The 24,905-nt window shown below is 34.9% G+C and overlaps 1 protein-coding gene across 2 annotated transcripts in view; it reads right to left on the bottom strand.

Annotated features, from left to right (window-relative positions):
• Window positions 1–24,905, bottom strand: part of LOC144958098 (transmembrane protein 245-like) — a 48,671-nt gene that overhangs the window by 23,688 nt on the left and 78 nt on the right. For both annotated transcript variants that reach the window (XR_013642333.1, XM_078889742.1), the window contains exons 1-14: window positions 24,456–24,905; window positions 22,671–22,893; window positions 22,092–22,225; window positions 21,463–21,576; window positions 20,240–20,435; window positions 18,722–18,864; window positions 13,602–13,706; window positions 10,178–10,254; window positions 6,686–6,776; window positions 6,309–6,416; window positions 5,778–5,927; window positions 4,039–4,161; window positions 1,025–1,152; window positions 448–548 (exon numbers count right to left, since the gene is read on the bottom strand). The exon at window positions 24,456–24,905 is cut by the window's right edge. Coding sequence is in view for 1 of the 2 variants with exons in the window: in XM_078889742.1 (XP_078745868.1) it covers window positions 448–548; window positions 1,025–1,152; window positions 4,039–4,161; window positions 5,778–5,927; window positions 6,309–6,416; window positions 6,686–6,776; window positions 10,178–10,254; window positions 13,602–13,706; window positions 18,722–18,864; window positions 20,240–20,435; window positions 21,463–21,576; window positions 22,092–22,225; window positions 22,671–22,893; window positions 24,456–24,905 (2,143 nt within the window). In the remaining variant the exon portion in view is untranslated. The remainder of the gene's footprint in view (window positions 1–447; window positions 549–1,024; window positions 1,153–4,038; window positions 4,162–5,777; window positions 5,928–6,308; window positions 6,417–6,685; window positions 6,777–10,177; window positions 10,255–13,601; window positions 13,707–18,721; window positions 18,865–20,239; window positions 20,436–21,462; window positions 21,577–22,091; window positions 22,226–22,670; window positions 22,894–24,455) is intronic.

Genomic DNA, 24,905 nt, shown 5'->3' with positions numbered 1-24,905 from the left:
ATACTATATATACAAAAATAAATAACAATGTGAAATTGAATGTAACCTTCAATTTAATTACGAAAACAGATAGAAAGGACGTTTTGGATTTCCCCTTTATCAACAAACAGGATGAATGAAACACTATAGATGAATTAGATGATGTGGTAGTGGTGTTGTTTTATATATATATATATATATATATATATATATATATATATATATATAATATATATATATATATATATATATATATATATATATTTTTTTTTTTTTTTTTTTTTTTTTTTAAATTTTAATTTTTTATTTAAAAAATTTTTTTAATTTTTAAATTAATTTGTTGTTTTTTTTTTCTTTTAGACTGGAAATTCAATTTTCAACATCTCAACGACACCGACATAACACCACCATTCTGGGATGAAGATTCAAGTATATATCTTTATTCATTGAAATATTGAGAGAGCCAACCTGACGGGATGAAGACAATGTTGAGTCCGAAGATGATGTGGACTAGCCAGGTATATCCTCCATAAAAAGATGCCATTTTGAGGGAGGCCATGAAGACACCACTGACAAGGGCAAGATAAAAAGGAATAAAATGGTTTAGAAATTTAGTTACCTCATCCTGCAATATGGGCTGGGGCTAAAACAATGGGTAATTAGAAGGTCTGAGGTTCGATCCCCAGTCGAGGTCGACTGATTTTTTTTTGATGGTTTTTCTTTTCTTGTATTTTTTTTTCTTGCTTTGTCTGGCTTCTCTCATACACACTTGTAAAGTTCTTTATTTTACACCAGTGCCTGCTCCTTAATTTCTTAATTTGATATTTTCTAAAACAACAGCATTATTATTATTATTATTATTATTATTATTATTATTATTATTATTATTATTATTATAATCATTTAACAGACTAGAAAAATTAAAAGTTACTCATAGTTTTGTATACTGGCACGATAAATCAGGTGTGCAGGACAGGTGAATGTTTTACCTAAATGCATAGCTAGCATCAATATGATAAATGAAGGGGAAAAGAAAGTCTCCAACCTTATGGCTTCCTCCACAGCATTGCCGTATTTGTTGGAACCAGGACTCATGCTAGAGAATATCTCTGCGGGTTTGTAGACATCTCCGCTGGAGGCCAATAGGTAGAACAGAGTGGTCAGAAATATCACCTGGGGATGGAAATGATGAGAATGTTGATGTTGATGATGATGATAAAAACAAAAAAAAAAACCAAAAAAAAAAAAATTGAGCTTTTATATAGCGCAATATCCACTCAACGAGTTTTACAAAGGGTTCCTGACTATCAGCAATGCGTAACATGTAGAACGAGACATGATGCCTGTTAGGCGATATTAAAATTTTTTTTCAGACAGAGACAAAGCTGTTAACGGCCATGTACTCATTTTACACCTGAGTACAGTGAGAGAATATGAGTTAAGAGCCTTTTCCAATGACTCAACTATGTGCCGAGCGAGACTCAAACCCAGGACCTTCCAATCCAAAAGCGAGAGTCATACCACTAGACCACATAGCCGCATATGATGATGGTGATGATGCCATCGGTTCTCGTCGCAATCAAGTTACGCAAATAAAATCCTACCAAGTTGATGAAGTTGGTGAAAAACCTGACTTTAGACTGTCAATTTTTAGACTTTTTTTCCAACTTATTAGACCAAAGGGTCAAATTTTCGACTTTATCCAACTTATCCAATCAATCTCGCTGGACACTTTGGATGATGATAATGATGATCGTGATGTTAGTGTTGTTTTGGCAACGATAATAGCTTTGATTAACATAGCACAAGTGGTAGTAGAGAGTGCTGTTTGGTGAATGATGAATGTTACTGCAAAGAGACAAGATGAATAGTAATAATAATAGTAATAGTAATAATTAAAAAAAAATAAAAAATTAATAAATAAAATAAATAAAAATAATAATAATAATAATAATAATAATAATAATAATAATAATAATAATAAATAATAATAATAATAATAATAATAATAATAATATAATAATAATAATAATAATAATAATAATAATAATAATAATCAGTCTTTAAATTGGACTTGAAAGAGTAAAAAATTGGAGAGTCTGGTTGTGGAAGACAGAAAATTTAGATTTTTGGAGTGAAAGATCTGTTGGAGAATTTTGTTGTACCATGATGTAAACCTTCTAATTTCGAGGTGAATGAAGATGATTTTGTTGATGGAAGACTGAAACGGAGGCAATGTATTATTGAATAAACAAACAAGGTATTTACACCAAGATGCCTGAAGCTAAAAAATAGCAAAGTGACTATTCTCACCCCCTCGATGCTAGTCTTCATAATAGTAGTCCACAATTGTTGTATGTTTAATCCAAAGGTTGTAATGCAGTAATTTGTTAAGTTTCTTGTCACAAGTTGCACAATTAAAAAAAAAAAAATCAATCAAATCCAAATCGCAAAATGCCGGCGACGTTTTTTTCGGTAATCCAATCGGCCGGGGGGGGGGGGGGGGGGGGGGGTGAGAATAGAGGCAGCCAAAAAATAGACCTGTAACTGAGCTCTATAAAAATTGACTGAAACTCTTTGTAATTCATAGCGGAAAAATCCAAAGAATCAAAATGAATAATAAACAGTAAGTCAGCTTGAGCAAAACAATGGCAGAAAACTAATTTGCACAGGAATAAATTAGACTACTTACCATTGTTCCTTACAATTATGTACCGAATCAGTGAAGAAACTAGAAACGGTCAACCAGTTTGTTTACAATGTGGGGCAACGAGATGTGCTTGTACCAATCATATAACTTTCGATTTGAAGGTGACTACATAAAGCACTTCCGGCGTTCGCATTTTACTTGTTCATACTTTTACTATTCACCAGGTAAATGTGGTCAATTTTGGCTTGGACAAAACAGTGAAATTTATCGCTTAGCGTCTCAGTTAAAATTGGCTACCATTTAGACCACGACAGATGTGGAAAGTGAAAAAATAATTTCACGAAGGCTGTGTGAAAATACACTGGGATGTATTCAAACACAGTGTCGCTTAGCCTTGGCAATATATATCCATCTTTAATATAAACGGCCCATGAGCTATGCGTAGCGCTGTGGAACATTCCTAATTACTTTACGGTCATTCGACTACAATTCATGAATTCTTTCTTTCTTCATTTCTTTCTTTCCTGTTTTAAAATATCTGCATTTGACAAATTGACTGATTTCAGTTAATTGACTGAGAATTTACAGGTCAATAAAAAAGTATAGAACAAAAATGAATACGATACCAATTCCAAAAAGAGAACAAACAAGGACTTTTTTAATCTCAACAATTTCTTCTTTGAGCCAAAAAAAAAAAAAAAAAGGTAGTCCTTCACAGCCCATGGAGCCGGAGTTTATCTCGGTTTCTATAGATAGAATGAAGTTGACGTCAATCGAGTCTTTGTTATTGTTTTTTGCCATCCACGTTTATGAGTAATTCTCACTAAACTGTATTACCCAGACTATGAAAGTTCATGGTTACACAGAGTTTTGTGTGTTGGTCCGTTATACTTCCGGATGGCAATGTTATGAGTTTCTTTGCCAAGCGTATACTAACTATAGAGTGAAACGGACAATAGCAATCTTTGAGCCAAAAACGGTCTTTATTTCGTTTTGTCTTAAAGAGACAAAAAAAAACCCCAACTTAAGCTGTTGTATACTTCTATAATTGAGTAGCAGAGAAACTATTCTGTAAAATTTTTTTAAAAAACATATCAGACTTACTGCAGAGATGACGAAATTCAAGATGGCGGTACTACCACCTAAAATAGCAGACATGACAGAGGTAAGGACTGTTGAAGCTGTTGTATACTTTTACAATTGAGTAGTAAAGAAAGTATTCTGTAAAATAACATTTTTTAAAAACATATCAGACTTACTGCAGAGATGACGAAATTCAAGATGGCGGTACCACCACCTAAAAGAGCAGACATGACAGAGGTAAACTGTTGAAGCTGTGTAACTTTACAATTGAGTAGTAAAGAAAGTATTCTGTAAAATAACATTTTTTAAAAACATATCAGACTTACTGCAGAGATGACGAAATTCAAGATGGCGGTACCACCACCTAAAAGAGCAGACATGACAGAGGTAAGGACGGTCATGACGAGGTTCATGTTTCCTTTTAGAACCATCCACAATGAGTCCAGGACCTGGAATCAAAAAATGACATGGAATAGAAATTAATAATGCACCCTTATTTTTTTAAAATCATTAATGTCAGGAATACTCTCAAATACCTACATTATACATTCAAAATAACAAATATAACAATACATAACAGAGAGATGATTTACAATGAAAAAAATATCATAGCCGAAAATAATAACTATGTATTTGACTGTTTCCCTCCCAGCCAAGCACTACAGCCAGGGCCAAGGCAAAACTTAGTAATCTCATTCCAAGACAAAGACAGAAAGCAAATTGGAAAACAGACATAAGGGGATAAAAGACACAGAAAGTGTCACCCTGCCCACAATGGGAGGCCAGGAACCCAACCCAGTAATCTGAACTCTCATTGTTTAAAAAGTCTACAGTCAAGGAATCCGTCACAAATGGTTATAAGAGTTGCATGCAGACTCAACATGCCAGTGAATAAAATAAATAAAATTTTTAAAAAATTCAGAGCTTGAATTAAAAATTGTGGGTGTTTTTATTTTTATAACAAAGCAGATGTAAACAACATTTAAAAAAAATAAACAACAAACAAAAAAAAAACAATTTTTTTTTTTTAATTCAGATGAACCAACATTTTATATTCAAGAAATGAAATATAAGTACTTAAATCTATGAGAGCGGTGGCATACCTGTCTACTTGAACATTTCAAAATCAGTAGCCAACACAAAATTCATCAGTAATAAATGGAACAATTTTAGTAATACTCCACCAATTAACAACAACAACAACAAAATTTTAAAAAAAGAATGCGTATCTACAACCTTCTATACGTAAAATAAATGTTGTTGACCTCCACCATTACGAGCTGGCAATCGACTAAGCTATCATGGGCGTGAACTGAGCAGTAGACTTTATAACTTTAAGGGAACATTTTTATTTCTTTTTTGATAACTGCTGGAACTTAAAAGAAAAAAAAAAAAAATTTCTCCAACACTACGACCAAATTGCTGTGAAATCAAAATCCGTAATATTTCTTCCATTTCCGTATGTCCGAAATTGTTACCTAATTTCCGTAAGAATTATGGACGATCCGTAATAAAAGTAGGCAGGTATGCGGTGATGGTTGTCTGAAGCCTGGGATCGTAAAAATACTAAAGAAAACACTCACTTTTGTTAGTAGTTATATCTATCAATTTTTTTATTAAAAGTGTAAGATATTAAGAACTGATAGGATGTTATTCACTTTTTCGAGTTCATATGAATGGAAAATTGAACAAATTTGTTCGATTTTTAATTATGGTGAACTCGAGAGAGTTAAAAACAACAAAGAAATGCCATGAACAATACATTAATGGCACAGGTTAGGTCTAATATTTGTGTCAACATCACTAAAATATGGCAGCTCTGTGAAAGGTTTCTTATCCAATGACAAAACCCTATAGAAGGAGCTCTTGGAAATGAAATTGGCGTCACTCAGTTTTTGTTATTGTTTATAGACAGCCATTTTAATGATTAGTTCTAATTAAATGATATCAATCAGACTATAAACGTTCAAGGTGACACACACAGTTTTGTGTGTTGGTACGATATATCCGGAAAACTGATGTCGGGAGCATTTTACTTAATCGCATAGCATCAATAGCCACTTACGGACATGAAAGTTCCGAGATTCTCCTTGACGAAGGCGACGATGGAGTTGATGTCAAAGAGACTCCCACCCCTGCTGACCATCTGCCAGATAGTTCCCATGTCGTTGTAGTCGGGTAACAATGATGTTGTCGTGGTGCCCTCTGTAACATTCTGGAAAATTAATAAACAAATAAATTAATAAATACATGAATAAACGAATAAGTACATATACACATAGATGAAAATTAATGAACGATAAACAAATAAAAATCAATCAATAAACAAACAATAAATAAATAAATGCATAAACAAAAAATAATAAATAAATCGATTGGTAAATAAATAAATAAATAAATCACACATAAATAGATAAATGAATCATATAAATAAACAAAATGATAAATAAATAAATAAATAAATAAAAAAGAAATAAATTTCATAACTTAAATTTAAAGCCTTTTTTCAACACATTTTCAAACCTGCCACTGTCAACAACAGGTCAATGGTCTGAAAGAGTTAAGATTCAAATCAGGACATAACCAATCCTCTTACAAAATTTTTGGCTTTCCATGCGTCATACACTCGGTCCCAAACTTCCAATACTTGATTCACCAGATTGTCTTGTTCCTCCTTCTTACCCGTTTCCACAAAGTCTCGTACCTGTCAATTGATAGATAAAAAAAAACAACAAAGAAATAAAAATCACAATATGTTTCAAAACGCTAAAATCTAATTTTAAAAATGTAACTTTAGGTAAAATAAGTGGTTTACATAGAACAATATCCAAAAATGTGCTCAAAGCGCTTTACACCGGTCTACAAGGCAACAACCAAACTTTACTACATGTAGGAATGAATGGACATGACGCCCATCTAAGAGGTGCTTGAATTGTTTTAATTCCTTAAAAAAACTATGACACAACAGCCTACCTTAGATGCAATAAAGTTCCGTCCGTATTCGTGCGTTTTTTGAACCACTTGGTCCATAGTGGTCACCATCAATGTTGCATTTGGCATCCATCTGAAATGATAAACAACATAAAAATGAAAAAAAAACATTCCCTTTATTCATCCCATAGGGGAAATTTGTGTCTAGGGTCTATTCCAATGGAAGGCTGCAAACATATGAGACGTGTTAATATTGTAATAAAATATGCAAATTTATTCTGTTGATTTTAACCATGCTCAAGGGGTATTACAAAGCTTTAAAAAAAAAAAATATGCACACTTATACTTCATTTTTCCACTGTTATGTAAGGCAAGATGTTTGTTTTTTGTTTTTAAGGGTTTTACGGCGCTTGCAACACATTTAGGTTATATCAGCGCCAGTAAAAAGGAAGAAAATGGGATAGTAAAAAGTTCTAGAATTTCAATTGAAGCATCCAAGAGAAAGTAAGACATAGGGGAACTGGGAACAAATAGGGATCAGATGCAGATTCCAAGAGCATATCACCAATGTACTTAGTTTGAGATCACCTATAAGTCTCATCCGGACACAAGAACAAAATCCAACAAAGAGGAACACACTCAAATGCTTACATTATACATTAAAAAATAACAAATATACTAATACATAACAGAGAGATGATTTACAAGGAAAAAAATATCATCTCCCAAAACAATAACTATGCATTTGACTGTTTCCCTCCCAGCCAGGACTCCGACCAGGGCCAGGAAAAAAACTAAGTAATCTCATTCTGAGACAAAGACAGAAAGCATGTTGGAAAACAGATATAAGGGGATAGAAGACACAGTGTGTACCTCCCTGCCCGCTATGGGAGGTCAGGATCCCCACCCAGTAAGGCAAGATGGAAAGTCAACAGAGAAGAGGAAGACAAAAGAATGGACAGGATTTATGTTGTACGAGTTGACAGAGAAGGTCAATGACCAAGATGTGTAGCATCGTATTTGTTAAGGCAGCATCAAGCAAGTCCCCTTGACAAACATCCCGTCATGGGAATGAGTGAGTGAATTGAATTCCACTGTTACCAGGTGCTCAATGTGTGCAACTTTTGACATTTAATTCCTGATCTGTTGGTCCCTGGTTCGAGTCCCGCTGTAGTGATGCAAAGTTAAGCCCTCGGAAAATAAATAACAATGTGAAATTGAATGTAAGCTTCAATTTAATATACGAAAACAGATAAAATGGACGTTTTGGGTTTCCCCTTTATCAACAAAACAGGATGAATGAAACACTACAGACGAATGTAATGTGGTAGTATGTTTTTGTTTATTCATCTTAACAACACCACTAACACATTATCTCATTCGTCTGTAGTGTTTCATTCATCCTGTTTTGTTGATAAAGGGGAAACCTGAAATGTCCATTTTATCTGTTTTTGTATATTAAATTGAAGCTTACATTCAATTTCACATTGTTATTTATTTCTTCGAGCTTCGAGCAGCACCATTTACACAGCACTTGGAAAAGGCTATTTTCTCCCATTTTCTCCCTGTAATCAGGTGTAAAATGAGTACCTGTCTAGAAACAGCATTGCTTTTGACAAAAATAAATTGAAATAACCCTTTACAGGTGACGAGTCTCATTCTATGTATTGTTTCATGTTTGGGACCCCCTTGAAAAGCACTATAGATGCTGTGCGCTTGGCTAAGAAAACTCACAACATTGCCATCCAGAAGTATAACGGACCAACACACAAAACTATGTGTAACTTTGAATGTTTATAGTCTGGTTATACAAAAGACGTCTACGTTCTACGTTATGGCACAAGACCGAAGGGCTAGAGCTCAGGTGGTCACTGGTTTGGATAAGTAAGTAAGTAAGTATAGTCTGGTTAATACAGTTTAGTGAGAATTACTCATAAACACGAAAAAACAATAACAAAGACCTGAGTGACGAGAACTTTGTTCTATCTATAAGCATATTAAGTGGATATTGCTAAAGGCCTATTTTATTACAATGCATGCTTCATTTATTACTCCAGCAGGCCATGTGGACGCCCTTTAAATGGCTATAGAAAGAGTGAAAATGGAAAGGCTTCGTATGGGAACAAAACGGGCAATGGACGTTTCGGGTACAAACCCTTCACCAGCACAACAGTAAACAAATAAACGTTTATTTGTGTACTGTTGTGCTGACGAGGGGTTTGTACCCGAAACGTCCATTGTCTGTTTTGTTCCCATATGAAGCCTTTCCATTTTCACTCTTTCGTTAGTATTTTACGATCACCAGCTTCAGGCAGCCCTTACCGTTTTCTAAATGGCTATAGAAAGTTTTTCTGTCCTCCATCTCTGGAATTATTTTATGATTTTAAAAAAAAAAGGATAACTATTCTTTTCCAAACAAATTTACATGAGCTCAACAGTAACAGTTTAAATAAAATAAATTTATTCTATCCTTCCAAGCATAAAATAGATATTAACATTTACCCGCTACCTACTGGACAGGATGTCGGTATGGTATGTTTTACTTGATCTCAACCATGATTCAGTTTTTAACCCTCTCCTTACCAACTACAGGAAAATCGTCACATGCGTTACGATACGACCAACATTTTTCTTGTTCAAATTTCTCTTGTACATCATAAAATTTAAAGAAAATGAACAGTGTGTTGTAGAGCATGTTTTGCTAAATAAATTATTTATCACAAGAACTTGCTGTTATTGTGTTTGAGTGATAAAAAATCTATTTTTGTGTTAGTTGGGTGTGAAGTTTAGGGGGAAATCCTGAAAATGGCTGATAAGGAGAGAGTTAAATCACTCTGAGTTCACTATGGGAAGGGACAGGTAAAAAAGAAAATCTAATACAACGCATATGAATTGAAAGCTTTAACAATGGAGCAACTAACCAAGTGAGGGGTCCCAATAGCTCAGTTGGTAGAGCACTCGCTTCACATGCAAAGGGACCAAGATCGATCCCCGGGTGCAGTCGAGATTTTTTTCCAAACCCCCCCCCCCCCCCCCCTGTCCACCCAGCAGTGCTTGTGTAGCTGGGTCTCTTAGATCTGGTGAAAAGTACTTTGCGATAGACTAGCATCCCATCCAAAGGGTAGCAAAGAATTGCTTTTGTCCGTTTCAAGCTATAGAAACTGGGGTAAACTCCGCTCCATGGGCCCAAAGGCTCAAAAGGACGACTTTTTAACTAACCAAGTCCCACGAATGACTAATGAAACTATGCATAACTTTTGCATTGGTCCTAGTTAGTCCTAGTCCATATGTATGTACGCTCATTACTTTTGTATACATATGTAGAGACAATGTGCTCACGTGTATGTTTGTGTGTATGTCTGTGTCTGTATTTGTAAATGTGTTGATGTTCATACCATGAACCAAACTGTTTGAGCATTGTTTACCTCACATGAATTGCATTTTATTTGGACAATAAAGATTAGATTATATTATTATTATCATTATTATTCTTATTATTAGTCCTAGTCAATCAAATATTAAATGAGAACTTACTGTGAAAACTCTGAGTTCATAGTTTTGTTGAGAACGTCTTGTGTCGACTTGATCATGTACATGCTCTCTGTCTGGATCTAGTGTGAAAAATAACAAAAATGAAATAAAAATTTATAGCAAGCAGAAGTATACAGACAGTCCATACGTGCGGTATGATGACCCCCACCTTCAGGTCAAAAGGTCCCGGGTTCGAGTCACACTTTGAGCAGTGTACACATGAGTCCTTGGAAAAGGCTCTTTACTCATATTTTCTCACCATACTCAGGTGTATAATGAATACCTGGCATTAACTGTCTCGCTCTCTCTCTCTGTTGGAAAAATTGTAATATTGCCTAGCAGGCCTCCTACATGTCAAAGTGATGCCGTTGGCCAGGAACACTTTGTAAAGTGCCTTGAGCATGTTTAGTGGATATTGCGCTATATAAAAGCTCAACTTTTTTTCTTCTTTTGGCTTAATTCACAGCTTTTCACATCAAAGTTTGGAAATATATATCAGACAAAAGTATACAGACAGACAACATGTAGCTTATTTGTTTTGTTTTATAAGGGTTTTACAGCGCTTGTGACACACTTAGCTTATTTCAGTGCCAGTAAAAAAAAAAAGGAGGGGGGGGGGGGGGGGGGGGGGGGAATGGGATAGTTTGTTTTTGTTTTTGAGGGTTTTACGGCGCTTGCAACACATTAAGGTCATATCAGCGCCATTAAAAAGGAAGAAAATGGGATAGTAAAAAAGTTCTAGAATTACAATTAAAGACCCAAGAAAAGGTAAGACAAAAGGGGAATTGGTTCAAATAGAAAACATTTGAATATTCCAAGAGCACACTATCAAAGTTTGAGATCACCTAAACGTCTCATCCAGACACAAGCACAGGCCCCAACTAAGAGAGATACACTCAAATGTTTATAAATCATATATAATATGTAAACAAAACAATACAGTGCATAAAAACTTCTAGAGTTACAGGTAAGATAAAGGGGACTGGTTCAAATAGTGAGCATATGTAGATTCCAAGAGCTCACTATCAGCAGACCTGCCAAATTGAAAACTTCAAAATTAGTAATTTCTATGTCAATTTTTAGTAATCTGACAAAGAAATTAGTAATTTCTGAAATTATATAAGAACAACCACAAAATGACATTGATGATCACTTCCACATTACATCGTCATGCTTATGCGCCATATAAATGCTTTATTACTGTTATTGTTATTATTATTATTATTATTATTATTATTATCATTGTAGTAGTAGTTCTTCTTATCATTATTATTTAAGTATTACTGAGAATTAAAATTCGTAATTTTCCATACAATTTTCGTAATTGGCGTAAAATTTGTCTAAAATTTGTAAAATTACAAAAAATTGGTAAGATTTGGCAGGTATGTATCAGGGTAAGATTTGGCAGGTATGTATCAGGGTACTTAGTTTTAGATCAACAGGATCCCACTAAGATAAGAGGAATACACTTAAATTTTTACAGAATATCTCCAAAACGTCTGTAACTAATTGCAACAAATTGGTAACATCTTTGATATTCCCGAAAATGGACTACTGCAATGCACTGTTTGTTGGTCTAACACAGGACAAAATAAACAAACTCCAGAAAATACAGAACATGGCAGCCCGCGTTGTACTACAGAAAGACAGAAAAACTGCAGCTCCCGAATTACTACAGCAGCTGCATTGGCTGCCAGTGGACCAGCGGATTAAATATAAATCTTCAACTATCGTTTTCAAATGCCTGGAGGGCTCGTCACCAGCATATCTCTCAAACCTCGTTGAACGGTATAACCCACAGCGATCGCTTCGATCAACGAACGACCTCAAATTGAAAACACCCCGCTGTCGAGTGAAGGCTGGTGAACGCGCCTTTCAGCATTCTGGTCCAAAGTTGTGGAATTTACTACCACTAGAGATACGTTCTTCGTCTTCACTAGAGGAATTCAAGCGTCGATTGAAGACATTCTTATTCCGACAGGCTTTCTTCTGATTATGTGTATAATTAGCGTTGTTCGTGTACTGTGTTAGGGCTTCATTATTAAGTTAATCTTTGTTATGCGCCCAGAGCCCTCCTGATGAAGGGATGTTTGGCGCACTATAAATCTATACCATTATTATTATTATTATTAACTAACAATACATAACAGAGAAGTGATTTACAAGTAGGGAATAAAAAAAGAAAAAGATCTCTCAAAACTAACTAAACATTTGACTGTTTCCCTCTCAGCTAGCGATCTGGAAGGGTGTGGAGAAACCAAGCAATTCCATTCCAGGACAAAGACAGAAATCAACTCGGAAAAGAAAACAGATATAGGGGATAGATAGAAGTAAAAGACACAGCAAGAGACCTCCTGTCCATCATGGGAGGTCAGAGGATCCTACCCAGAGGTCAAAGGACCCTACCCAGAGGTCAGAGGACCCTACCCAGAGGTCAGAGGACCCTACCCAGAGGTCAGAGGACCCTACCCAGAGGTCAGAGGACCCTACCATGGGAGGTCAGAGGACCCTACCCTGAAGATGGATGCTAAATTCACAACCTATCACTTAAAAGTGCGGCTATGTCGTCTAGTGGTATGACACTCGCCTTCGGATCGTAAAGTCCTGGGTTCGAGCCTCGCTCGGCGCATAGTTGAGTCCTTGGACAAGGCTCTTTACTCACATTCTCTCACCGTACTCAGCTGTAAAATGAGTACCTGGCCGTTAACAGCGTTGTCTCTGTCCAAAAAAATTGTAACATCACCATGTCCCATCCTAAATGTTAAATGTTGCTGTTGGCCAGGGACCCCTTGTAAAGCACTTTGAGCACATTTAGTGGATATTGCGCTATATAAAAGCTCAATTGTTTTAATTTATTTTAAAGTTTAAAGGGATAGGATGTCCCATCATTTTCTTTGAAAATTCTAAACTGGATAAACCAGGATAAACTCTGGATTCATGGCGGGCATTATGACTTTGATGGACTACTTTTATGTTTAAAAAAGAAAAAAAGACAAATAACAAGACCCTTTTCTTCAATTCTGAATGGATCTGTTTATTTTTAAAAAACAAAACACAAAAACAAAAACAAAAACAAATCCCCTCCCACACCAGTGACCTCTTTAAAAATATCATTGTGATAATAAAAGGGCTGAGAAAACTGATCATCCTGATGATGTTAGCATCGTGAATATTTAAGGAAAGTCTCTCCGTAGTTAAAATTTTTTCGTTGACTCGAATAATAATAATAGTAATAATAATAATAATAATAATAATAATAATAATAATAATAATAATAATAATAATTTAAAAAATAGTAAAAATAATAATAATAATGATAATGAGAACGATGGTGATAATAATAATAATAATAATAATAATAATAATAATAATAATAATAATAATAATAATAATAATAATCTGAACATGACAAAATGTAAACTCTTACCTGCATCACTCCTATCAGACTGAAACTGAGAGTCCCTATCAGCAGCATCATAATAAACAAGACACTGGTAGCACTGTCGAGGCCAAATGCAAGAGTGCGAATAATCTATTTAGAATGAAAAATAAGGTGAAAGGTCAAAACAAGGCTCTTCTTATTTGTTCATATTCAGGGTACTATACAAAAGCATGTATTTATACCATGAACTCTCTCTCTCTCTGAATGGAAATTTTAACAGATTTTTTCTAATTCTCATTCATGTGAATGTAATAATAATAATAATAATAATAATAATAATAATAATAATAATAATAACAACAATAATAATTCTCAAGACGTCTCTACCCCCCCCCCCCTTTCTGTTTCTCTCTGTTTCTCTCTACTCTATCTCATTTCAATATTGTTACAAATAGTCATTTCTTATGATATAGAAACATAAATTAAATACATATAAAAAGAATAAGTGGTAAAAAAGAATAAAGCACTTATTTTGAAAATAAAATTGCAAATTAAATTGTAAAATAAATATATATATTTAAAAACTGAAAGTCTAACTTTATCAAAAAACTTAAATACTACTACTACTACTACTACTACTACTACTACTACTACTAATAATAATAATAATGTAATTTATGTATATAGCGTCTGTTCCACACAATATAGCTCTCGGTGCACAATATACATGGCATGCAATATATATATATAAATATATATCATTTAAAAAAAATTACTCTATCATATTATCCACAACACTTAAAAGATGAGAATATGGAAATTATTATTAAAAATAAAATACTTTTAAGTCTTCTTCTCATTATTTATTACTATGTAAAACCAATGAGGCTAAACAAGAGTGGGAACTTCAGTACTTTATCGAAGTTTTGGTTCTAGTGATCTCCCTTGGGTTCTACAGGTAGAGCTCCTTTTGTTTACATTGGTTTTACTAGTAAGAAGTGCTTTCTTCAACACAATAAAACGCAATCTTCTCAGCTTTGTTCTCTACCAAGAAAGTTAAAAACATGAGTTCTCATGATTTTTGCTCTGCAATCAATTGCACAAATGCCCGGAGCAAACCCGAGTGCAAAGGACTGTCATTTTTTCGATTTCCATTCAATGAATAGGGAAGGTATGTGAACTGTGTTTTTAGTGTAGTAGTGGTTGTGGTGTAACCAGTCATCCCATTCATCTCTCTCTCTCTCTCTCTCTCTCACACACACACACACACACACACATACTCCATCTCACTCTCTCTCTTTCTCACTCCCCCTCTCTCTCTTTCTTTCTCTCTCTCTCTCTCTCTCTCTCTCTCTCTCTCTCTCAATATCTCTACTATGTATATGTGTGCGTGTCAATTAACACACTGGTGTGTATGAGTATGATCATGTATGTTTTGTTTTCTCTCCATTATTTTCTCCTCTATCTATATCATATCTAATCTGTCTATCATTATTATCTATCTCTACCTATAATCACTATCTACGAGTACGAGATAAGCTGCAGCTGTGAGTTAGAACAAAATATTCTGGTAAACTAATTTATGCCAGTCTTGGATGGTGTACTGACATTGCTGCGACATCTATTATTTCTACAGATGTCGAAAATGGATCCAAAATAGTCGAAGAGAAGACTTAATCGGCATCTCAATGGAAAATGTAGCAAAGGCCAGATTCCTGCTTTGTGCAGACCATTTTGAACCTCAACAGTTCAATGTGCCCGATCAGAGGAAGAGACTGGTATATAATGCTGTACCAACAATTTTTAATTTGCCCAAAAATAATAAACTACGGCCTTTAACTCTAAAAAGAAAGTTGCCGTCAAGATTTGATCTGCCTGGGAAAAAAATGTGTACGGATCAACCCAGCACCAGTCATAGCGAAGCATCTGATTCTGTTTCAGATATAGAGCCAAAGTTAAGGCAGCAGCTGAAGGCAGTGCAGAACAAGCTGTATAAAACAAAGCAAAAATTGACAACAATAAATGATGATAAAAAAAATAGTGTAAACAGAGAAAATGCACTTAAGTTTTTAGAACAAAACCTATCCACTGAAACTTTTGAGTTTGTGAAAACACAACTAAAAATGCAAACAATAAACAAGAATGAGCGGCGTTGGAGTCATAAGGATAAATCCATAGCACTATCATTGTTTCACTCCAGCAAGAAGTGTTATAATTTATTACAAAAACTTTTTGTTCTGCCTTCTGTTTGGACTCTTAAAAATTCAGTCAGAGCCCTAAATATTTATCCTGGTTTTTCTCATGGCATGATTGATTGTCTTGCTGAAAAAGTCAAGAGTCTCTCCTCTAATTCTACTCTTTGTTCTCTTGTATTTGATGAGATGTGTATTAAAGAATTTGTGTCTTATAATGCTGAAAGAGATGAGGTGGAAGGATTGGAGGATTTTGGTTCTCGGGGGAAATCAAGATGTGTTGCTAACCATGCAACTGTTTTCATGGCCAGAGGTATTGTTTCAAATTGGAAACAACCTATAGGATATTTTCTTTCTTCTGGTCCTATCAAGAGCTCTATTCTTTTATCTTCATTACGGCTGTGTCTGTCCAGGTTGATTGATGTTGGATTAGATGTTAAATGTGTTGTTGCTGATCAAGGATCTAACAATCGGAAAGTATTCACTGATCTCGGTGTCTCAGAGACATGTCCATATTTTATTCATGATGAAAAAAAGATTTTTGTATTTTATGACCCTCCTCATTTGTTGAAGAATATTCGGAATAATTTGAAGAAAAATGGTTTTATCACAGACAAAGGAAGTGTTGAGTGGAGGCATATTGTTGATTTTTTTCATTTAGATAGGCAAAATAATGTTCGAATGGCCCCAAAACTATCAGTTCGACATATTACCCTACCCCCGTTTGCCAGTCTGAGAGTAAAATTTGCAGCTCAGGTTATCTCACATAGTGTTGCGGCTGGTATTTCATTCATTGGTCGGTACAAGAAAGACAATAGTGCCTTGGAAACCAGTAATTTTCTTGAACGTTTTGATAGACTTTTCAATACTTTTAATAGTGGAAGGAAATGTTCTAGTCGACAAATGGGCCATGCTATTTCATCTGACTCTGGTCATCTTTCCTTCCTGAAGGAAATGCTTGAGTGGCTTAAAAGCATAAAGTCTTCCCAAAACATATATTGCATTTCTGGTTGGCGACTGTCCATTAATTCTTTACTACTATTGTGGGAGGATTTAAGTTCAAACTACAATGTCCCATATCTTTGCACCAGAAAGCTTAACCAAGATTGTATAGAAAACTTGTTCTCTAGGATCAGAGGTCATATTTCAGGAGTTGACAATCCCAGTGCCATGGAATTCAGATCTTTTTTTAGAAATGTTATGGTAGATTGTCTTTTTCTTCACTGTGAAGGCAGCAATTGCAAGGATGATGGAGATAATTTTTTGTTATCTTTCAAGAATTTCAGTGAAAGTTTAAAAAATTCCCATGAAGAAAACAAAGTGCTAACAAATATCACAAATTCAAACAAAACTGCCCAAATTCTTACTATTGAACCTGAAATACAAACTGAGTTGTCAAAACAGATTAAAGTGAATGTTTTAGCTTACATAGCAGGATATATAGTCAATAAACTTCATTTAAAAATATGTAAAGAATGCTTAGGCTTATTAAAGGGAGATAGAGAGCTTACAAACACTACTCAATTTTTAAACTTAAAACAAATTGATGGAAGCAAAGCTGGACTCTTTTTCCCAAGTAACCATTTGCAAATGGTGATTTTCAATTTAGAAAATAAATTCATGAGGGTTATTCAAGCAATATTACCAAGGAGCAATTTAAAAAGGATTATTTTCAATTATCTACAACCATTATCCCCTCCAATAACCAAAGGTGCCTGTAATTGTAAAGTGGAAGATATGATTATTTCCCTCTATATTAATGTCCGACTACATCATGTCTTAAAAGAATGTAATAGATCTTTTAAATAAAAAAAATGGAATCAAAATAGAAAAATGATGAAAGTTTATCATCAATGAGATTATCTCTTATTTTTAACCATATTTTTTTACACCGTCTGGTCTTAAAGTATACTAATTCTCATTTTTAACCGCAGTATATATTACTCGGCCTGGTCTTAAAATCTCCAAATCCTCATTTTTTTGTAAACCGTAATTTCTTACACGGTCTGGTCTTAAAATATACTAATTTTCATTTTTTTTTAACGCAGTATATTACACGACCTGGTCTTAAAATCTCAAAATTCTCATTTTTAACCGCAATTTCTTACATGGTCTGATCTTGAAACCTGATATTCTTATTTTATAATCTTGTATCGTGATTTATTTGTGATACATATCAGAGGTCATATGACCGGACACTTGGTCCAATGTACCTAAGTTCTCTATGATACCTGGCTCAAATAGCCACATATATATTTTTTCTGGCCACCTGGCCCAAATAACCTCACCCTCTAATAATAATAATAATAATAATAATAATAATAATAATAATAATAATAATAATATAATAATAATAATAATAAAATAATAATAATAATAATTACTGCTTGCCTTACAGTGCTAGCCTTAATTATGGTTTGCATTCCCATTAGAATTTGATTCTGGCATTGGAAAAGAGCTGATGATGTGGGTGAGTTGTAAGAACAAAATCTCTCTCTCTCTCTCACACACACACACACACACACGCATACATTCTTTCTTTCTCTTTCAATTGAAATTTTTCTGTACAAGTACAACGCAACCACTGAACGTGCAAGGTATAGAAGAAGTAGAAAGTTAACAGTTTTGTAGTGATAGGCTTTCTTGCTTCTTTCGATTTCGGCGGTACATTTTGTTTTAATTTGGCGACATTTTGTGGCCTACGGTCGTTTGTTTTATAAACAATGTATATTTATTCATTATCATAAGTGTTGATGAAAGACTCTTGATACTAACACGCTCTAAACAAGCTTTCTAGTTCACATGTAGTTTCTATCAAATCATTGTTGTTGCTAGGTACGCTGAATGAATTCACCTGTAGAACCAAAGGGGGATTACTACGATTTCATACTACACTCTTCAAATAGGAAAAAACTCGAAGTTCTCTATCTTGTTTACTAGATTATCTTTGGTAAAACTTAGATCATCATTTACCTTGCTATCTCCCTGCTGTAACAAATAGAAAACGCCCCTCAGACTTCGAGGCATCAACATGTCTTTCCTTTGGCCAAAAAAAACAGCCACCCTGCTTTCTTGAAATTGTTTCTTCAGTTTTCCATCGGAGCAGAAACGAGTCCCTAGTGGGTGACACGATCATATGGGAGAAAATAATAAAGATAATGAGACCAACTCGATTCAGATTACAGCGGAGAAAATGGAAACATCAGTATATCAATCCAAAATGCTTTAAATTTTAATTTTTAAGTTTTATATTTGTAATATGTGGCTAAATGGCGGCATGACACTCGCCTTCGGATTGGAAGGTCCAAGGCTCAGAGCAGTGCATAGTTGAGTCATTGGAAAAGACTCTTCACTCATATTCTCTCACTGTACTCAGGTGTAAAATGAGTAACTGACAGTTAACAGCGTTGTCTGTGTCGGAAATAATTGTCATATTGCCTAACAGGTGTCGTGTCTCGTCCTATAGACTAAGCATTGCTGTTGGGTAGGGACTCATTTTTTTTACATACACACATGACTGGACAGAAATCTTTATTTGAAAAAAATTATTATCATTTTAATTATCACTATTAGAGAACCCTCAATATTTGCGGAGAAATAAAGGCCATCAGGAAAAGGCAGTCATCAATTATACTTATTATACTACTGTATTGTAATTTTACTAGATTTGCCAGTAATGATGATAAAAATTTAACATTGCCTTTATAGAACAATATCAATCTCCAACCCTATCTTTTAAAAGAATAGATTAGAACGATTATCATTACAAGATAGTATTAAGAGGTATTTAAAATTACATCATCATTTTTTGTTGCAGATGAGATTATTACTACTTGATAGTATCAAGAGAGATTAAAGTTTACGTCATCAATTATTGTTGTAGATATGCTAGAATTGCGGGCAAATGAATTATACTCGTAAACAAAAAGTTTCAAACGTCAAAAAGGAATGATTATCACGACCTAGCAGATTTTATTCGTATTAATTTGAGTCAATGGATGATAGAATTCGCCTGAAATAAAAAGAAGGTTTGCAAATTACTCGTATATCAGTCTGTAAAAATAGTTTTAGAATTCTTAGATTTGCCAGTAATTCTGTGTTCCATGATATAAATTTTACATTGGCTGTTTGGAACAATGTTGAACCCCAATTATTTTTTTGTTTTTATAATAGATTATTATTATCATTATCATTATTATTACAAATTTTTATTGAAGCAGATCCCTGAGAGGTGGGATAATCAAGGAAAACCAGCAACAATTGACCAATACTTTTAATCATGGGTAGTGTCCCTTGATGTCACTCATTGACTCATTGTCTAAAATTTTACAATCAGAAATATGGAACCTGGGTTAATCCTATATAACATTTATTGAAGACAATATTCAAAATGTGTTGGTTATAAATGTGCTATACTAAATGTCATATTTTGTCATTTTTTGTCAAATTTTACTCAAACAACCATTCATTATAGTCTCATTAGTTACTCACACAACCACTTGAGTCCTGTGTGAACAACGGGGAGAAGAATGAGCAGAACGATGATCCAGAACTGCATCCACAAACGGACCACGATGTGGGCCAGAAGGAGACCCCAGAAGAACTGGGTGGTCTCCGAGTTGTTAATCTCTTTTGCTACAGAGTTCAGACGGCTTGTCTGAGGACTTGAATAGCGGCCTGTGTCACTCTGGTGGAAAAAATGAAATAAAGAAAACGTGTCTTGAGAACTAAAATCATATGTGACCCACTGTCTTAACCCCCTCCTTACCAGCCATTTTCAGAATTTTCACCAAAACTTCACACCCACCCAACACAAAAACAGACATTTCTTACTCAAACAGAAAAGCAACAAGCACATTCAATACATATTAATGTTCGATAATATGAGCTCTATTACAACATGTCAAGTTTTTATAGCTATAGCAAAAAGAAGTGAAATCTGGATAAGAAAAGTGACGGTTGCATTGTAACAAATGTGACGATTTTCCAATAGGTGGTATGGAGAGGTTTAAACCAGTGATATGTAAGGATGAAACAGACGATGGAAAGTGGATGTAATGTTAAAATAATGAGAGATAGGATATTTTGCTTTTGAGCTTCTTAAGGATTTACATCATTTCCTTTTAATAAAATAAAAAAATGTCGGTTCAAGGACTTTTTCATTTTAAAATTAAATTTTCACTACATGAGCTATTCTGACAAAATAAGTTTGGAGACGTTGGGTCACAGTATAAATATATATAAATAATAAATAAAAATAAGATTAACAAATAAGCCCCTTTATATATAGTATGTACTCAGGTGTAAAATGAGTACCTGGCCGTCAACAAAAATTGTAATATTGTCTAACAAGCGCCATGTCATGTTCTACATGTTAAGTGTTGCTGTTGGTCAGGGACTATTTGTAAAACGCTTTGAGCATGTTTAGTGGATATTGCGCTGTATAAAAGATTGCTTTTTTAAGCTCCATTTTTTTCTGCACTAACCTCAAATTTTAGAGTGAGATGATAAACTATCATTGATAGTCTAGCTAACGTCTGGAGAGTGGGAAACTGCAACTAATTGTTCCACTACGTATTAAGTCTCTCACTGACGGTATATTTGATTGGGGGAAATGTCATTTTTCAATCGGAGGAAATTCCTCCCCTGACCTCTAAATTGCAGATTTCCGCAGATATGAGGAAAACCTTCCGCACTGATAAATGCATGCTTACCTGAGATTTGAGAGGGAGAGTTAGAGGTTTGCTTGCTCCGCTCATGGGGGTGCTCTGTGCCATTGGGGGAGCTTCCTCTATGATATCACTGACTTTATCATTGGATGCCATCGACTATATGTGGAAAGTAAGAAAAAAGACCTCCAACAAACAAGACTTGTCAGTAACATAACTGACAAACAAACATAAGATTTAGTAGCCTCTTTCTGTTTTACTTAAAAAGGCTTCTTTTTCTTCTTTTTGTTTTTGATAGCTGTACTGTGATGCACGGGTAGAGGCCAATTAGTGTATTTAAAGATAACTGGGCATCAAATTTATGTTTTAAAAAAATAAAATACAAATCTCAAGAAATAAAAATGATATCTCACAAACTCACATACATGACTTCTACCCTTATTTATGTAGATTCTTTCGTTGACATGTTCAAAAATAGAAGGGACTATATTTCTTTTCACCAGGTTTTCTTTAAAAAAGTATTAAAATGGGATGATGGAGTAAAAAATTCAAATATGGTCAAATTATTTCCCCCCCCCCCCCCCCCCCCCCCCAATCTGAGTCCTGAGTACCTCTGGATGAGTGGCAGATTTGTAGAACCCCTTTTATGCAGTGAAAAGACCTACACGACTCACTTGAATTTTGTCAGCTTCCTCTTCTGCATCTTCCTTGCATTCCACGCCCTTGGCAGGAGTAGCGCTTTCAGAACATCCGAGGACTGAATACAGAATGGACATGTACATCGGGGTGCCGGGAGAGTCTGGGTCACCTGCAATGTCCAAAAAAAACCAACTTAGTTAATCAACTTTTTAATGTCAATTCCTGGTCCCGATTGCCTAGTAGGTAGTACACACACTCCTCACACATATCGAGATTGAACAAGGATGTAGTCAAGATTTATTTCGGTATATAATGTCAGGATGAACTAAGATACTGCAAATTTAACTTATGGCCACAGATATTGAAACTGGGTTAATTCCGATTTGTTATAGTCGAAAATAAAGACAATATCTGGCATTGCACAAAAATCCAAGTTCACATTTCTCATCATTTCATTCCTAAATTCATTTTGAATCATCCAGTCAAAACACTGTTTTGTCAAAAGTGGTACCATCAAAATCTTTAAAATAAAAATAATATAAAAACTTTTCTAAAGCAAATATCAGTTGAGGGAATAGTAAGAATTTAACTTTGATTCATGAATTTATACTTACTCTGCAGTTTCCTTGTTTGGCAAACCTGCACACAAAATCCGACAGTCAATACTAACACCAACAGCAGAAGGAGAGGGACACGCAGAGATCCAGCCGCAGAGGAAAAATGGACAAGCATGATGACCCAAATTGGCCCGGACACTTTTTTCAGCCAGTGGTCTTGAGAGCCTGGGGTCCACACAAACATCACACCGATAAAATAGCCGACAAATAATGTCCAAACCTGATTTAAAAAATCACAATACAATAATTTAGTATTTATTAAGATAATCCTGTTCATATAATATACTATAATACTATTGAGCATTGTAAATGGATAATGGCGCTACATACATTTCCCATTACATTACATAAACAGGGTCATGTTATGTGGAGATTTTGTTACAATGTGGGAAGTTAGACAGGATGAATAAAAACAATGGTTTATTGTCCGCTTTTATCTTTTATTATGTGAAGAAAATAGAGCGGGTATAAATCATAATACATGTCACTCGAGTAGAAAATTAAACATTTTGACTTTGGCCTAAGAAATAATTAAAAGACAAGCAACCCACATATTCATGAGAAAAAGAGAAAGCAGTGGCTATTTTTACGGTTCCATATGACGGTACTCGGATCTATTTTTACAGTTCCATATGATTCTGCCATGGATTGTGGGGGATGCTGATCCAAGTGAGGTCCAAGACGTCTCCAAAATTCCATCCTCAGAAAAGGGACCTATCAATGCATGTCTTAGATCAGGAAGTTGACATTTCTGAGGCAAGGCAGTACTTCTGTGTGGAGGCCTGGGCCAAGGTGCTTGACTTAGTTAAGAGAAAAGAGAAGGCCGACTCTATTTCTCTGAATGCACAGGAAAATAAACTTAAACTCTATTTCTCTGAATGGTCGGCTAGCCTCCAATAGCTGATGGGTTACGGACACGATGTCGATGCAAAAGTAAATGCTCAAACAGAGTGGACAGGGAATTCTCATGAATCATCCAGCTAACGTTTTTTTTTTAATGCACATTGTTGACAAAGACAGATTTTATCAAAGAGTTATGCTATCATGAATACTTCATGGCCATGACGCGTTCACTTTTGGGTACTACCGCAAACTCGGGGACCCAAATAATTTTGGGGGTTTGGGAGGGGGGAAACTTTTTTTTTTTTTTAAAGTCTAGTAGGGGGTTTGGGAGGGGAGAGACTTTAAAAAAAAAGTTTCCCCCCCTCCCAAACCCCCAAAATTATTTTTTAAAGAAGTTTCCCCCCTCCCAAAACCCCAAAATTATTTGGGTCCCCGAGTTTGCGGAGTACCCACTTTTGCACTTCGCTCTGCACTATCAAAGAGAGAACAGAAGTAAACCTAAATAACAAAGTCAAAGTCTCAAGACGGGAACAGAAATTGAAAGACAGGATAGCACAAACCCAAGATAGAAGTCTAACAGAAAGTTGGGAATAAAAGACAGAGCGACTAAACACTGGCAAAAGTAGAAAACTTTTTTAAAATGCATACAAACATTCATCATTCACACAGACACTCTCGCAAATAGCCAAAAAAAATATTGAGAATGGAAACATTTCGGAGAAATAGAGATCAAGTTTATTTTCCCAATCATTCGGAAAAATAGTCACTTCGAAAAGAGAAATCCCATGAATATGAATGGATTTGCAACGTAGCCTATGTGTTGTACTGAATCATATGGAACTGTAAAAATAGATACGAGTTCTTTAGACTTAGGAGACTGTAAAAATAGCCACTGCGAAAAGAAAAATTTATTTACTTAGTAAATATTAAATAAATTACCCAAAATGAGCTGAAGAAGCCAGTCAAGTCATAGAGGACAGCAAAAAGAAACTGAACGATATATAAAACATTTTCTAAGATTCCTAAGCTGTAGACAAAGTAAGCCAGGGGAATTCCGAAGACAACCCCCAAAATCAATTTCAAATTCTCTAGCATTCCTTGTGTCAGTTTCTCAGCAGCATAATTTGCCAATTGGAAAGGTAGAATGAAAATTCCGATGGCAAAAGGGGTGCCTGAAGAATCAAGTCCTTTCAGCCAGGTTCTTAGAGTGTTTGTTAGGCTCCGTTTAAATGGATACAAAAATGTTCCACACAGCAGGGCCCATGAAAGGGGTCTCAGGAATGGTGACAATACGAAATAAACTGCACAAAACACTGCGCAACCGAGAAAAAGGAATATGTTGGCCACTGTGTTGAAAAATGCCTGTTTTAATGGTTTTTCGTGGCCCTG

Source organism: Berghia stephanieae, chromosome 12 (genome assembly GCF_034508935.2).
Source record: "Berghia stephanieae isolate SIO BIC M18660-M18661 chromosome 12, UCSD_Bste_1.3, whole genome shotgun sequence".
NCBI classification, from domain to species: Eukaryota; Metazoa; Mollusca; class Gastropoda; order Nudibranchia; family Aeolidiidae; genus Berghia; species Berghia stephanieae.
Note: the sequence above shows the minus strand (reverse complement) of the source record. Positions and strands in the feature narration are given on the sequence as shown.